Consider the following 14,689-nt stretch of genomic DNA (forward strand, 5'->3'; position numbering starts at 1 on the left):
GAAGAGACCCTCCAGGAAAGGCCTTACCCCCAAATGGCTAGCCATTCCTCCTGCCTGAGCGCTTCCTATTAGTGTTATCTCTCCTTCCCTCCCGTCCCTTTTTGTCTCTTGTCATTTGATGAAGGCATTACCTGAAAATGCCATTTCTCTGGGGAACAGTATAGAGGGTCCAGAAATAAACCCATGCTTATCTGGTCAGTTAATGTGCATCAAAGGAGGCAGGAACATACAATGGGGAAAAGGCAGTCTCTTTATCAAATGTTGTTGGGAAAATTGGACAGCCATATGCAGAAGAATGGAACTGGACCACTTTGTTACACCATACACAAAAATAAACTCAAAATGGATTACAGACCTAAATGTGAGCCTTGAAACCGTCAAACTCCTAAAAGAAATGATGGGTAGTAATAATCTCTTGGGTATGGGCCTTAGCAACATATTTAAGGATATGTCTCCTCAGGCAAGGAAAACCAAAGCAAAAATAAACTATTGGAACTACACCAAAATAAAAAGGTTTTGTACAGCCATGGAAACCATCAGCAAAACAAAAAGGCATCTGACTAAATGGAAGAAGATATTTGCAAGGGAAATATCTGATAAGGAGTTAATATCCAAAATACATAAAGAACTTAACACAACTGACTAGAAAAAGAGCTAAATAATCCCATTAAAATGGACAGAGGACCTCAATAGACATTTTTCCGAAGAAGACATACAGCTGGCAGACAGACACATGAGAGGATGTTCAACATCTCTTATCATTTGGGACATGCACATTAAAACCGCAGTGAGATACCACCTCACACCGGACAGAATGGCTAGAATCGGAAAGACAATAAGTAAGTGTTGGTGAGGATATGGAGAAAAAGGAACCCTTCTGCACTGTTGGTGGGCATGTAAATGGTGGAACCACTGGAAAATAGAATTGAGGTTTCTGAGGAAATTAAAAATAGGACTGCTATATGATCTAGCAATTCCATTACTAGGTATTTATGCAAAGAAAACGAAAATGCCAGGGTATCTGGGTGACAGTTAGTTAGGCATCTTCCTTTGCCTCAGGTCATGATCGCAGGGTGCTGCGATTGAGTTCCATGTTAGGCTCCCTGCTCAGCGGGGAGTCTGCTTCTCCCTCTGCCTGCCCCTTCCCCTGCTCGGGCTCGCTCTCTCTCAAATAAATAAATAAAATCTTTAACAAAAAAAGAAAATAAAAATACCAATTCAGAGGCGTTTCGTGGCTCAGTGGGTTAGGCCTCTGCCTTTGGCCCAGGTCATGATCTCAGGGTCCCTGGGATCGAGCCCCGCAACAGGCTGTCTGCTCAGCAGGAAGCCTGCTTCCCCCTCTCTGCCTGCTGCTCTGCCTACTTGTGATCTCTGTCAAATAAATAAAATCTTAAAAAAAAAAATAAAAACAGACTCATAAATACTGAAACCAAACTCATGGTTGCCAGAAGGGCAGAAGGTAGGGAATGGGCAAAATATGTGAAGGGGATTAAGAGGTACAAGCTTAATAGTTATAAAATAAGTCAAAAAGTATAGTGTAGGGAATATAGTCAATAATATTGTAATAATGTGTGGTGACGGGTGGTGACTATAGTTATTGCAGTGAGCATTATGTAACGTACGGAATTGTTGAATTACTGTGTTGTACACCTGAAACTAATACAACATTGTATGCCAATTATACCTAAATAATAAGTTTTTGGTGTTTTTTTTTTTTTTCCCCCCAAAAGAATGCCATTTCTCTGGGGAGAGACCAACATGACTTTAATCAGCCAGATATGTTGGTGTGAGTGAATTTCTTTCCTCTTAGTATCAGTCATCTCACTGGGGTAGGGGCTGGACTGGTCCTTTAAGCTTCCAGGTTCTCCCAGCAGCCCAGGCTTGAATGGGGTGAGGTGCAGGACAGGTTCATTTGTGGTGGTGTGCTGGTGGTGAGCCCACCCTGGATACACATACCAGGCTTTGAGAACTTTCTTCTCATTTTTTGTGGTGTGAAGCAGCTCAGTTCAGGGAAAGGGTCCAGCTTTGGAGCCATAGGGGCCCTGGGTCAGTGGGACTTTAGGTCAGTCATTTAACCTCCCTGAGCTTCACTTTCCCCATGTGTAAAATGGGGACTCTAGGTAGCTGTGAGGAACTATTGAAAAGGCTTTGGAAAACTCAAGGCATTCTGCAGCATCCGGGGCCCAGTCCCTGTTGTTCCTGGCTGTTTTCTCCCTTGGTTCCAGCGCGCCCAGTTCCCCGTGCTGCACATGGAGGTGATCGTGCACCTGCTGCTCCAGATTTCTGACGCCCTGAGATACTTGCATTCCCGGGGCTTTATCCACCGCTCCCTCAGCTCCTACGCCATCCACATCGTTTCCACAGGAGAAGCAAGGCTCACCAACCTGGAGTATATGATGGAAAGGTGGGTGCTGTAGAGAAAGAATCTGATCTGGGTGGGCCTCTTCCTCATTGGTGAGAAAGAGGTTTCCCAAATGCCTTGCCCTGTCTGCCAAGGTTGGGACTTTGGGGCAGTTACTTCTGTTCGAGACATTCTCATTTTAATAAACATTTAACAAGCAAGGGCCCCTATTAGCCAATGGTGTAAATGCTCTGTCTACTTCAAAATTTTCAGTGGCTTAACGCAACCGAGGTATGTTTCTTACTCCCATTGCTGCGTAATATGTATGTTGGAGAGGGACACTCACTGTATTCCAAGTTCCCCTATCCATAATTCTGCTGTCCCTAAGCTTCAGCCCCCCACTGTGTTCTGTAGTTGCTGGTCGGTGAGGAGGGAGCATGCAGGGTCACGTGGTATTTAGGGGCCAGCCTGAAGTAGCTATATCGTTGCTTCCTCCTTTGTAGTCTCTTCCTCACTGCAGGGAGGCTGGGAAATGTGTCATAGCCATGCATCCTGGAAGGAGAGAGAAGGTGATAGGTGCTGGAGAGCCTTACAGTTGGTCATGCCTACTACTCCTGGGCCAGGTACTTGGCTGGGTGGGCTCTAAGGGCATTCCTGGCCCTTGAGGCCATCAGGGCAGTGAGGGGGCAGAGAGAAAAACAACCCCTTCATTCAAGGGTTGGTGAGTGGACTTCATTTCCCATTTGGCACGTGTCAAAGTCCTCTTAAGAGTTGGGGGTACCTGTTGTCTCCATCTGTAGGTTCTAGAAGGCAGAGGATCTCTCCTGTGCTTCCTTGCTGCCTTCCACAGCTCTGAGCCCTCAGCCCATTGTTGGTTCTGCTCTGCTGTGAAGCTTCTTGCTCAGCCCTGCCTACCTCAGCTTGCCTTTGCCCCCACCTACCCCCACAGACACTGAGGCTTTGTTTCAGTCTTTGGTCGCTGGTTGTTGCTCCTTGCATAGTCTTTAGTGTATTTTTTCTCACGAAGTGAAAAGCTCTGTGAGGGCTGGGATTTCTGTTTATCCACTGCTCTATCTCAAATGCCTAAAACAAACCTTTACACATTAAGCACTCAGCATATGTTTTTTGATTGAATGAAACAGAAAGGCTTACCTCCCAGACTGCACATGCCCCTAGTCCTTCTGCCTGCAGAGGAGAGTCAGGGGACTTTGTTATATTTGGACTCTGTGGGCCTTGGCGAAGAATTTGAATTTTTTATCCCAAGAATACTGGGGTGATACAAAGGGCTGTTTTTTGTTTTGTTTTGTTTGTTTGTTTGTTTGTTTTGAGCAGTGTGGTGTCATGGATGATTGACAGGCTAAGAAGGTCCCTCTGGCTCCTGGATGTGAAGAAGGGGCTGATAGGGGACAAGAGAGAGGCGGGGAAGCAGTTAGGGTGTGACTGCAGCAGTTCTCCACATGAGTACTGTCTCCATTCGAGCTGCTCAGCCTCAGATCTGGGCCATTCTTGGTTCCAGTTTAAAACTTCCAGTGTCTCCCCATTGCCTACAAGATTAAGTCCAGGCACTTTGCAGGGTGTGGAAGCCTTCCAAGATGGGGCTCCGCCCACAGTGCCAGCCTTGTCACTTCCCTGGCATCTGAAGCCACTTTCAGTCTAGGCCATCTCTGGGTACTGCTGCCTCCATCTGGAATAGTTGGTACTCACCTAGTTATCCTTTTAAACTCACCTCAGGCACAATCTCCCACCACACCCATGAAGCCTGTACTGAAGCCCTGATCCCCACAGCACTTTGGATAATTCCATTCTTCTGCAGCCAAGTGCGTCTGCCCCACCAGAGGGGGACCTCTGAGAGGGCAGGGACTGTGCTTGTTCCTTGTCAGCTAGGGGCCTGCCACATTGTAAGTGCTCAGTCAAACATCAGTTAAGTGAACAGAAGAGTCTGGATGGTGGGAAAACTTTAAATGGTTCAGAATGGGATTGACCACTTTAGCTATGTCTGCAGGAGCTATAGAAGCTAAGGGATTTGGACATTTTTGCCTTTGATAACAGCAGGGGTTTTTTAGGAAGGCTGCAGCAGTCCAAGATATTTGCTGGTGATGGAGCGACATCTGTTGTTGACATGGAGGCATGACCGTTTCTTCTGCCTGAGCTCTCCTATAGAAATGTGAAACCTAGAGTGAAATCGATCTTCGGAGATGGCTCAGCCTCACTTTGTCTTTCACAGATGAGGAAACTGAGGCTGAGAAAGGGAAAGAGATGATCTCAAGTTATCCAGCTGTGACTGGAACAAGGTGGTAAAGATGTTTCCTGGATATTGGGGCAGAATGGATTGGAGGTTAAGGGTAGGAAGCCCAGCTAGGAGGCCCTATTTCCCGGTCTGCTGGTGATTAAGGAAACAGAATAGAAGCAAAAAATGAGATGTACTGAGGAGCTAGGATCCACAGATTGGTCAAGTAAGGGGCTGGGAGGTAACTGAGTAAGAAGGTGTAAGTTTTCTTTTGGATTTGTTGACTTCAGAATGGAACTTCAGGCTGAAACATCAGTTGGCAAGCAGTTTCAGCCACAACAGCATACCCTTCTTTGACAACTGATAATATGAGCTGAGATCCAAGAATCCAAAATAACTTTCCAATTTCACATTTATTTTTGGTAACATTCTATTTGGGCTGGTTGGTTTGTTGAAAGTCATTGTCAAGGGTAACACTCCATCTCGTGGTATAAAAATGATACAGCAGTTTTTCTTACTCTTCAGATTCTTCTTAATGGAATCTTTAGAACTAGCATTGACCTTGCAAGTGGTATCACATAGCTATAGCCAAATATAATTTTAATGATGTCAGAGCTGAAACCTAGAAAAATAACTGCCCTAGAATGACATCCAGAAAAGAAGCTCCCCCACTCCCCAACTAGATTTAACCAAGAAAGAAGGGGGATTATAAGAGAAGAAGGTGAGTAGAAATAAAACAGAAAAAATATAAATGCTGGTTTGTGAGTGACTTGTCTCTCACAGACCCTTAGACAAGTCTGAGAGACCTGAGAAAGTAGGTGAGTATTTCCCTTGAAGAATCACCCCACAAGGCAAAGAGCCAAGCATTTTACATCCTCAGAATATATCTCTGATAGTAAAACACTCCATTGCTTTACCTGTGATATAAATATGATATTGGCATGTCTCTGTTCATACTATACCAGGCCACACCTCTCTATTCAGTAATACAACCAAAAAGTCAATACCAACTTTTCTAACTTGATGGCTTCCTGAACTCACTACCGTCTACCAAAAGGTCAAAGAAATATTATTTCTGGAAGAAATATTATTTAGGGAACTTTGATTAAAGTCTGAGATGTCCAGCCTATCCTCAAATCTACCTTTTGCCAGACCAGCAAAGAACTTCCGGCCACTTGCTTTTTAAAAATTTAATTACTGGGGACCAGGATGGCTCAATCAGTTAAAGGTCTGACTCTTGATTTTGGCTCGGATCATGATGTCAGGATTATGAGATGGAGCCCTACATCAGACTCCACACTTAGCAGGAAGTCTGCTCAAGATCTGCCTCCCCTCCTCCCCCCCACCCCCCAAAGCACACATTCTCTAAAATAAATAAATCTTTAAAAAATTGATCGACTAGCATTCACAGTTTTTACCAAATGCCTACCATAACATTCATATTAATAACTTACTTGTATAGTGCTTTATGGCTCAAACTCTTGCTGCACACAAGATTTCATCAGATGCTCATGAAAGCTGCAGACAGAAGTCAGTGCTGACCTTACCCTGAAGGCTCTTGTTGGCCCAGGAGACATTTAGGATGCTCTGACTTAGTTCTCAAGGAATCTTGTTTGGAAGTTGAGTTTTTCAAGCCAATCGGGGAACCTTTGAGTGCTGAACTGAGAAGGCTTGTTCCCAAGAGGGCAGAGTGCAGAAAACTCTGGAATTGGAGGAGTCCCACAAGACTTTGATAAAGCAGATAGGGCTTGAGGGGGGTCTTGAAAGAGTCTTATACATATTTATTCAAAAGTAGACATTGAGGGGGGCGCCTGGGTGGCTCAGTGGGTTAAAGCCTCTGCCTTCAGCTCAGATCATGATCCCAGGGTCCTGGGATCGAGTCCCGCATCAGGCTCTCTGTTTGGCAGGGAGCCTGCTTCCTCTTCTCTCTGCCTGCCTCTCTGCCTATTTGTGATCTCTGTCTGTCAAATAAATAAATAAAATCTTAAAAAAAAAAAAGTAGGCATTGAGGCCCTTAGGTAAGTTTAGATATACATGATATAAAAGACAGATAAGGTGTCTCTTCTCATGGAGTTGACTCTAGTAGAGGGGAGAAGAAAATAAGCAGTAGATAAATGAACAAACCTTCAGAAAATAAATACTCTGGAGCCAATGAAAAGGACTATGGGTGGTAAGGGAGATCTCTGAGGTAATTTTTGAGCTAATACCTTTGTTAAACAAGAAGCAGCCAGTCACCCTGGGATCTCTGGGTAGCCCATGCCATGCAGAAGCAGCCAGTTTGCAGTGCAAACACCTGAAGTGATGACATCTTGGAGAAACTCAAAGCGGTCCCCCATGACTTGAATGAATGAGCAAGAGAGAATGGTCAGATGCAGTGGAGGGTGGGCAGGGCCCACTCTGGTAGATTTGAACAGCAGGTGGTGAGGGTTAGCTCAGGGACTAGCTGGGTTTCTAGAAGCTCAAGGAGATTGCCTGTCTTCAGAGGCAGATGTTTCACAAATGTACTATATGATGGTCATGATGATCCTTTAAGGCATGAACCTGACCTTATTTTTCCTTCTGTAGCCAAGATGGACGTATACACAAGGACCTGACTGGAGTGCCCCTCCCGACCCAGCTGTACAACTGGGCTGCCCCAGAGGTGATCTTACAGAAGGCAGCCACAGTGAAATCGGATGTTTACAGCTTTTCTATGATCATACAGGAGATTTTAACAGGTAGATCCAAGAGCACATTGACTGTGACCAGAGTCTCTACTCTTAGATTAGATTTTTTTCCTCAAGAGTTACTTAGTTTTATGAAAATGCAGGACATAGAAAATCTCTTGAAGAAAACTTCTTTGTGCTTATGGAAGATACGAGATGATCTCCCAGAAATCTTTCTCTTTTAACCCGTTCTTTAAAACTTAACAAGGTCCTCCTATCATCCTGTCAACGACAATACATTTAACCTGAGAAAAGTTTTTAAACTGAGTATTGCTGTCAATGCTTAGGGGTCTCTGTGAGATGTCCCTTAAGAACCTGTAAATGAGGGGCACCTGGATGGCTCAGTCGGTTCAGCTTAGGTCATGATCGTGAGTCTTGGGATCAAGTCCCACATTGGCAGACTCCCTGCTCAAGATGGGGGCTGCTTCTCCCTCTCCCTCTTCCCCTTCCATTGCCTGTGCTCTGTCTCTCACTCCCAGTCTCTGTTTCTCAAATAAATAAAACCTTAAAAAAAAAAAAAGAACTTGTAAACGAGGAGGAAAGACTGGCCTTGGAGAAGTAAAGTATGAAATCAAACACACCTAGGGTTCAGTGTGTATATAAGCAGTGTCACTTGAAAGACACGAAAGCGTTTCCAAATCTGCAAGACCCTAATGTGAAGGAGGTGATCACATATCAGAAGACACGGAATTTTTCAGGAGAGGGGAGCACACGTACACACACACAGTAAAACCACATTCACTGAGGGGGTGAGAGTCCCTTCCTATTAGCAGTGTTTACAGTCTGAGAGGCAAAATCATACCTTCCATGAGAGAAATGCATTGGCTTTTGGATCCTGAAGCCATGAAATATTCCTTGTGGTGCCCAGGTCTGCCAGCAGGGAGCCCATGCACGCGTGATTCCAGCACTGTTTCTGCAGCAGGGATTGCCCTCATAAATGGGTAAAGTGGCTTCTTGTTTATATGAATGGACTTTCAGGTAGCTTTTTCTATAAAGAGAAATTACTATTTAACAGGGTTGAGCGACTTGACAAAGGTTACCCAATTTTACCTGATTTCTTTTTTTTTTTAAAACATTTTTTTAAAGCATAGAAAATCTCTTTAAGGAAACTTCTTTGTGCTTATGGAAGATACGAGATGATCTCCCAGAAATCTTTCTCTTTTAACCCGTTCTTTAAAACTTAACAAGGTCCTCCTATCATCCTGTCAACGACAATACATTTAACCTGAGAAAAGTTTTTAAACTGAGTATTGCTGTCAATGCTTAAGGGTCTCTGTGAGATGCCCCTTAAGAACCTGTAAATGAGGGGCACCTGGATGGTTTTTTAAAAAATTTTATTTATTTATTTTACAGAGAGAGAGAGAGTGAGAGCAAGAGCAAGCACAAGCAGAGGGAGCAGCAGGCAGAGGGAGAGGGAGAAGGAGACTCTCCATTGATCAGAGAGCCCAATGTGGGGCTTGGTCCCAGGACCCTGGGATCATGACCTGAGCCAAAGGCAGATGCTCAACCGACTGAGCCACCCAGGTGCCCCTTAAACTTGAGTTATTAATGCTACTCTTTCCTATGATTTCTTCCTTAACAGATAACATACCCTGGAATGATTTAGATGGCTCAGTTATCAAAGAAGCCATAGTCTTGGGAAATTATTTAGAAGCTGACGTCAGGCTTCCAAAACCTTACTACGATATTGTTAAGTCAGGCATCCAGGTCAAGCAGAAAAACCGAACTATGAACCTTCAAGATATCCGGTACCTTCTGAAGAATGACTTAAAGGTAAGCTCTGAAGCCATTAGTTTATTTCAGCTTACTCATCACAGTCGTTTAGGGAGCTTAGAGACCAGGAAGAGGCTAGAGATCAAGTTGTAGGAAGATTTGGAAATCCTCATTTCATCACACTCTTTCTGGGTTCCCAAGAAAAGGACCTTCTAGCTGCTTCACTTGGTGAGGACAGCCGGGAATTGATGAAGGAAGCTGGGGAAATTCACATAGAGGGGCATAGGCACAAAATGTGATTCAGTGACTGAGAGCTATTGTTATTATTTAATTTAATTTAATTTTTAAAGAATTTTATTTATTTGAGAGAGAAAGAGAGAAAGAGAACACAAGCAAGGAGAGGCAGAGGGAGACAAGCAGATTTCCCTGCTGAGCAGGGAACCCAGCCTAGGGCTTGGTCCTGAAACTCCAGAATCATGACCTGAGCCGAATGAAGGCAGATGCTTAACTGACTGAGCTATCCAGACTCCCCTTATTATTATTATTATTTTTAAAATATTGGTAATAATAATGAATTAACTAATTTGAGTTATAGTCAGTCTGCCCAACAGGAAGAAGAGGGAATTTATTTGATACCTAGATCTGTTTCAAAAACACCAAAAAACTGGCTGGCTCAGCTGGAAGATCATGAGATTCTCAATCTCAGAGTTGTAAATTTGAGACCCATATTGTGTATAGAGATCACTTAAATAAATAAACTTTAAAAAAAGTGACATTCAGATGATTATAAATTATATCCTTAATGATATTTTGCTTGTTAAAGGATTTTCTTGGAACCCAGAGAACTCCGCCAACTGAGAGCCCCACGGTGCAGAGATACGAACTCCATCCTGATGTCAATGTCTATCTAGGACTGACCTCAGATCATCTGAAAGAGACCCCTAACTTGGAAATAAAAGAGCTGAAAGAAACGGGTATGGCCTTAACCCACAGGTTAAACATTATTTGACATGAATGTCTTACGACAGTTGTAAGCTACAACTAATCAACTCCACAAACTGTACACATCACTTACACTTGGAAATGGTGGATGCCTTAGGGAAAAATCAAGATCCTTGAAATTACTAAGTTAAAATTTTTTGGCTTCATATATACCTTGGTTCAATCCAGAACTAAGCAATAACAACTAGTTTATTTCTAGCATGATTGTTCTTAGGACTTGATTTAATTGCTTTACAAATGAAAATGGTGATATTTAAATTCAAAGCTATTATCTGTTCATTATAGAAAACTTGAAATCATACAAGGAAGAAAATGACTTACTATTTTAATTCTGCCACTTAGAAATAACTTGTTAATGTTTTGGTGTTTCCCTCCAACCTTTAGTACCTTTAGAAATCTTAGAATTCAGAGCTAAAAAGGACCTTGTAATCCTTCAGCATAATATCGTCATATTTCAGATGAGAAAGCTAAGGGCCAGAGAACTTGTGGCTTGCTTAGGACTCCAGAGCTTATTATAGAGCTGGGATCCAGGCCAAGTGACTATCCTCTCTATCTCTTTGGATAGGGCTGGAAGCCTCTAGAATGGTGTCGTTCCCCCACCCCCTCCTAGCCAAGTGCTCATTACTTTCGCTTCTCCATCCTGTTCTCTGCAAGTTATACACCATCAGCCACGGGTGATGGGATGTCCATTCTGGGGTTATTTTTTGAATTATGATTCTTCCCATGATGAATTGTATTCTCAGACACTGTTTTGGTTACTTCTATCAGATACTCACCAAGAGCATGACTTTAACTGACATGAGTATTCAAACTCCTGTGTATGTTAAAAAAAAAAAAAAAAGCTATGAATTTAGTCATTAAGATTTAGGGGTCTGTAATTTCCATGTCCTGACAGTTATGTGTGTTTTGAGTGCACTATAACTTAAGCTTACAACATTTTCCCCAGGGTTTGATCTGTCCCCAGTTTTCTACCTCAACGCATGTCAAAATGGAAATTTTCATCTGTTAGAAATACCCTTGCACGCTATGTGAGTGTATCTGGTAGTCTTCCGCACCTGTGAAGGGACTGGGAAAATAAAAAGCTGCTTTCTCTATTCTCACACCACTTGAGCAACATTCCAGGGCTGCTTAGCTGCTGCATGTGATCACTTTAATCAGTTGCATGTTGCCATTCTTTCCAACAGGTAGTCGGCTTCATTCACCCAGGGGTCCCCCTTCTCCCCCCGAGAAAGCAACACCAGATCCTCAGGTCCTAGATCCAAGTATGATGACCAAGGAGATTCAGAATCAAGACACTGCTTCTCCTGCTGGCCCGGTGGCAGAAGAGGCTAGGAGCCCCAGCCCAGGTCAGGCAAGCCTCTGTAGCTTTGAAATCAATGAAATCTACTCAGGCTGTCTGGACAGGGGAGATGGCAAAGAGGAGCCCCCAGAAGCGGGTTCATCCTTTGAGGGGACTGGACCAAGCCAGGCAGATGAACTAAAGTCCATGGAAGGAGAGCTGGAAATTATGGAGAGAGAGGCATGCTGTTTTTGTGATGAGGACGAGAGCTCTTCAGGAGCTAGCACAGAGCTCTCCTTTGAGGATTGGGATTGGCAAAATGGTTCTCTTAGTTCACCCAGCCTGCCTGAGTCAACCAGAGGAGCCAAGGACCACATGAGCAATAGGTGTGTGACCGAGGAGTACATCAGTAAGTGTGTGCTGAATCTGAAGATTTCACAGACATTAATGCACCAGAATGCCGATTTGCTCAGGAATATCCAACAGAAAATCGATAAACTTGAGATGATACAGAAGGAGCAGGAGGAGTGCAGGTCTTTGTGGGCTTCTTCAAGAGAGTTCGTGAACATCTATGACTCCCCTTCAGCCTTGGGCCCCCCAGCTTCCAGTTATATACCGCCTGTCATACAGCTGCCAGGGGGCCAGCAGCTGGACACCAGTGGCAATTGCGTAACCCTGACAAGGTCTTCCATAGTGAGAGACTTCCAAGGGGGGCATTTTGGCAAAAGGTCCAGGAAAAGAAGTGGCTGTGACCGGAAAGCTGTCACCCAAGTCTCTGATGAAAGCACTGGAGATCAGTCAGAGAAGAGCCATCAGGTACAGCTAAGAAGTGGGAGGCAGGGCTGTGTGAGCAGGATCTGGAACATGGTTCAACATTGCCCCTAAGCCCTGTACAAGGACTAACATAAATAAAACCAGCTCATAGTGGGGTCCTTGGCTTCAGGAAATAAGGCCTCTAGGATGGGACTCCAAGGTAGATACTCTTCGTCTGTCATTCCAAACCCAACATACAGCCCGTGTTCTTTATAAATCCTGTTCATAAGCTTGGACCATGTGAAACTGCTGTTTTATAGGTCAGAATATTCAAGTATTAACAATTTAGCATGATTCACTTACTAAATATGGTCCCTTGGGCAGGTATTAATTTCCATCCTCAATTGCTTATTCATTTATTCACTCATTCAATAAACATTTCTAGAGCCAGAGGCTATACAGTTAAACCCTGGGATACGGTGATGATTGAGTCACAGGCTTTATTTAGGAGTAGCTCCAGTGTGGTACAGAGGGCCCTGGTCATCAAAGAAGACACCTCAAAGGAGGCGAGAAGACACAATGGGAACTGGTCTAGGAGGTGTAGCTTGAAGCTTAGTGAGGTTTCAGAGTGGCTTCTGCCTCAGCTCCTTAAGGGCAGGGCCTGGGTCTTACACATTCTGTGCCTTAGCATGGGTACCTGGTACAGAGAAGGTACTTGATAAATGGTCATTGAGGGAATGAATAAATGAACAAGTTCACATATAGAGAGCTGGCTAGCTCTTGAATCCTAATTTTAGAGATGGATCAGCCCCATCATTTTCCATCATTTACCCCATACTCATTGTCACTGAGTATGAAGCTCAAGCTCAGTGACTTGAACTTCCTAAAGTCCAGGTGTTACTGAGATGATGTTAGGATAGGAGAGGTGAGCCCCATTGGAAGAAGGATTTTATTACTGAAGTTACTTAGAGTTGCTGGCCTATGGTGGTAAAAAGCTGGTCAGCTTTTAGTGGTTTTAGTTTTAAAATCTCCACCTCAGGCGCATCCCTTTAAGGCGTGCATGGGCTGGACAACAGGGTGGACAACTCCCACCGCCCGCACTCCTTACTGTGCCATTGCCAAGGGCCGCAGCTGATTACGGGCATGTTTCTTCACTCCTAGTCTGGTGTTCTTTCACGGTCCCCTGCTGAGTTTCAGTGAGACTGCAGTCCTCACTTAAAACGTTTGGGAAGCATTGGCATTTGTTTCTGTAAAAAGAGAAGGCAAAAAGAATGTACTTAGACTCTAATATTTCTTTTTCTTTTGAAAATTCAGATTTCCTAGAAAACTATTAGAAATAACTTTTCTTATATATTATGTTTTGGTTATCTATTTCTGTGGAGTAACAACAACAACAAAACCCCAAACTTAGTGGCTTAAAATAACAGTGATTTATTACTTTTCACAATTCTATGGGTCAGGAATATGTTAGGGCTAACCAGTATGATAATTTTCACTCCTTGTGGCATAGGCTGGGATCACTCCCTTGACTGTATTCAGCTGGAGACTGGGCTGGGCCAGAAGGTCCAAGGCCTCATTTATATGCCTGGTGCCTTGGATTAGTCCTTTAATTTCTCAGTTCCTAAATTTTTAATTGCACCAAAGGAAACATTACAAACGTCCCATTATTCTAAATACCTATTTTGAATATATTTCTTAGTATATTCTAAGCTCTCCTTGGTGACCATGACATTTTTTGGAACTGTGTTATTTGTTGTATTATTTGATGCTCCATAATAAAGTTGTTGCCTTCAGGCCCTGCTAAGGAATCTTTGCCCCCATGCAAAGGCCTCTGTAGCTCATACTTTAGGGAGCTTATGACCATTTTGTTTTATAGCATTTTAAAATTATTTATTATTTTTCTTAACATATAATGTATCATTTGCTCCAGGGGTACAGGTCTGTGAATCATCAGGCTTACACATTTCACAGCACTCACCATATCACATACCCTCCCCAATATCTATAAGCCAACCACCCTCTCCATACCCCTCCCTGCCCAGCAACCCTCAGTTTGTTTTGTGAGATTAAGAGTCTCTTATGGTTTGTCTCCCTCCTGATCCCATCTTGTTTCATTTTTTTCCTTCCCTAATCCCCAAAACCCCCACCCTGCCCCTCAAATTCCTCATATCAGGGAGATCATATGACAATTTATCTTTCTCTGATTGACTTATTTCGCTCAGCATAATACCCTCTAGTTCTATCCATGTCGTTGCAAATGGCAAGTTTTCATTTCTTTTGATAGCTGCATAGTATTCCATTGTGTGTGTGTGTGTGTGTGTGTGTGTGTGTATCTCACATCTTCTTTATCCATTCATCTGTGGATGGACTTCTAGGTTCTTTCCATAGTTTGGCTATTGTGGGCATTGCTGCTATGAACATTCGGGTGCACGTGCCCTTTCGGATCACTACGTTTGTATCTTTAGCATAAATAGCCAGTAATGTGATTGCTGGGTCAGAGGGTAGCTCTATTTTCAACTTTTTGAGGAACCTCCATGCTGTTTTCCAGAGTGGCTGCTCTAGCTTGCATTCTCACTAACAGTGTAGGAGGGTTCCCCTTCCTCCGCATCTTCACCAACATCTGTCATTTCCTGACTTGTTAATTTTAGCCATTCTGACTGGTGTGAGGT

The 14,689-nt window shown here is 43.5% G+C and overlaps 1 protein-coding gene across 3 annotated transcripts in view; it reads left to right on the forward strand.

The window, feature by feature from the left end:
* Positions 1 to 14,689, forward strand: part of TEX14 (testis expressed 14, intercellular bridge forming factor) — a 95,733-nt gene that overhangs the window by 45,653 nt on the left and 35,391 nt on the right. For all 3 annotated transcript variants that reach the window (XM_044248582.1, XM_044248583.1, XM_044248584.1), the window contains exons 9-13: positions 2,226 to 2,404; positions 7,134 to 7,285; positions 8,856 to 9,046; positions 9,810 to 9,960; positions 11,173 to 11,960. In XM_044248582.1, the coding sequence (XP_044104517.1) occupies positions 2,226 to 2,404; positions 7,134 to 7,285; positions 8,856 to 9,046; positions 9,810 to 9,960; positions 11,173 to 11,960 (1,461 nt within the window). The remainder of the gene's footprint in view (positions 1 to 2,225; positions 2,405 to 7,133; positions 7,286 to 8,855; positions 9,047 to 9,809; positions 9,961 to 11,172; positions 11,961 to 14,689) is intronic.

This window comes from Neovison vison, chromosome 5, assembly GCF_020171115.1.
Source record: "Neovison vison isolate M4711 chromosome 5, ASM_NN_V1, whole genome shotgun sequence".
Taxonomy (NCBI): domain Eukaryota; kingdom Metazoa; phylum Chordata; class Mammalia; order Carnivora; family Mustelidae; genus Neogale; species Neogale vison.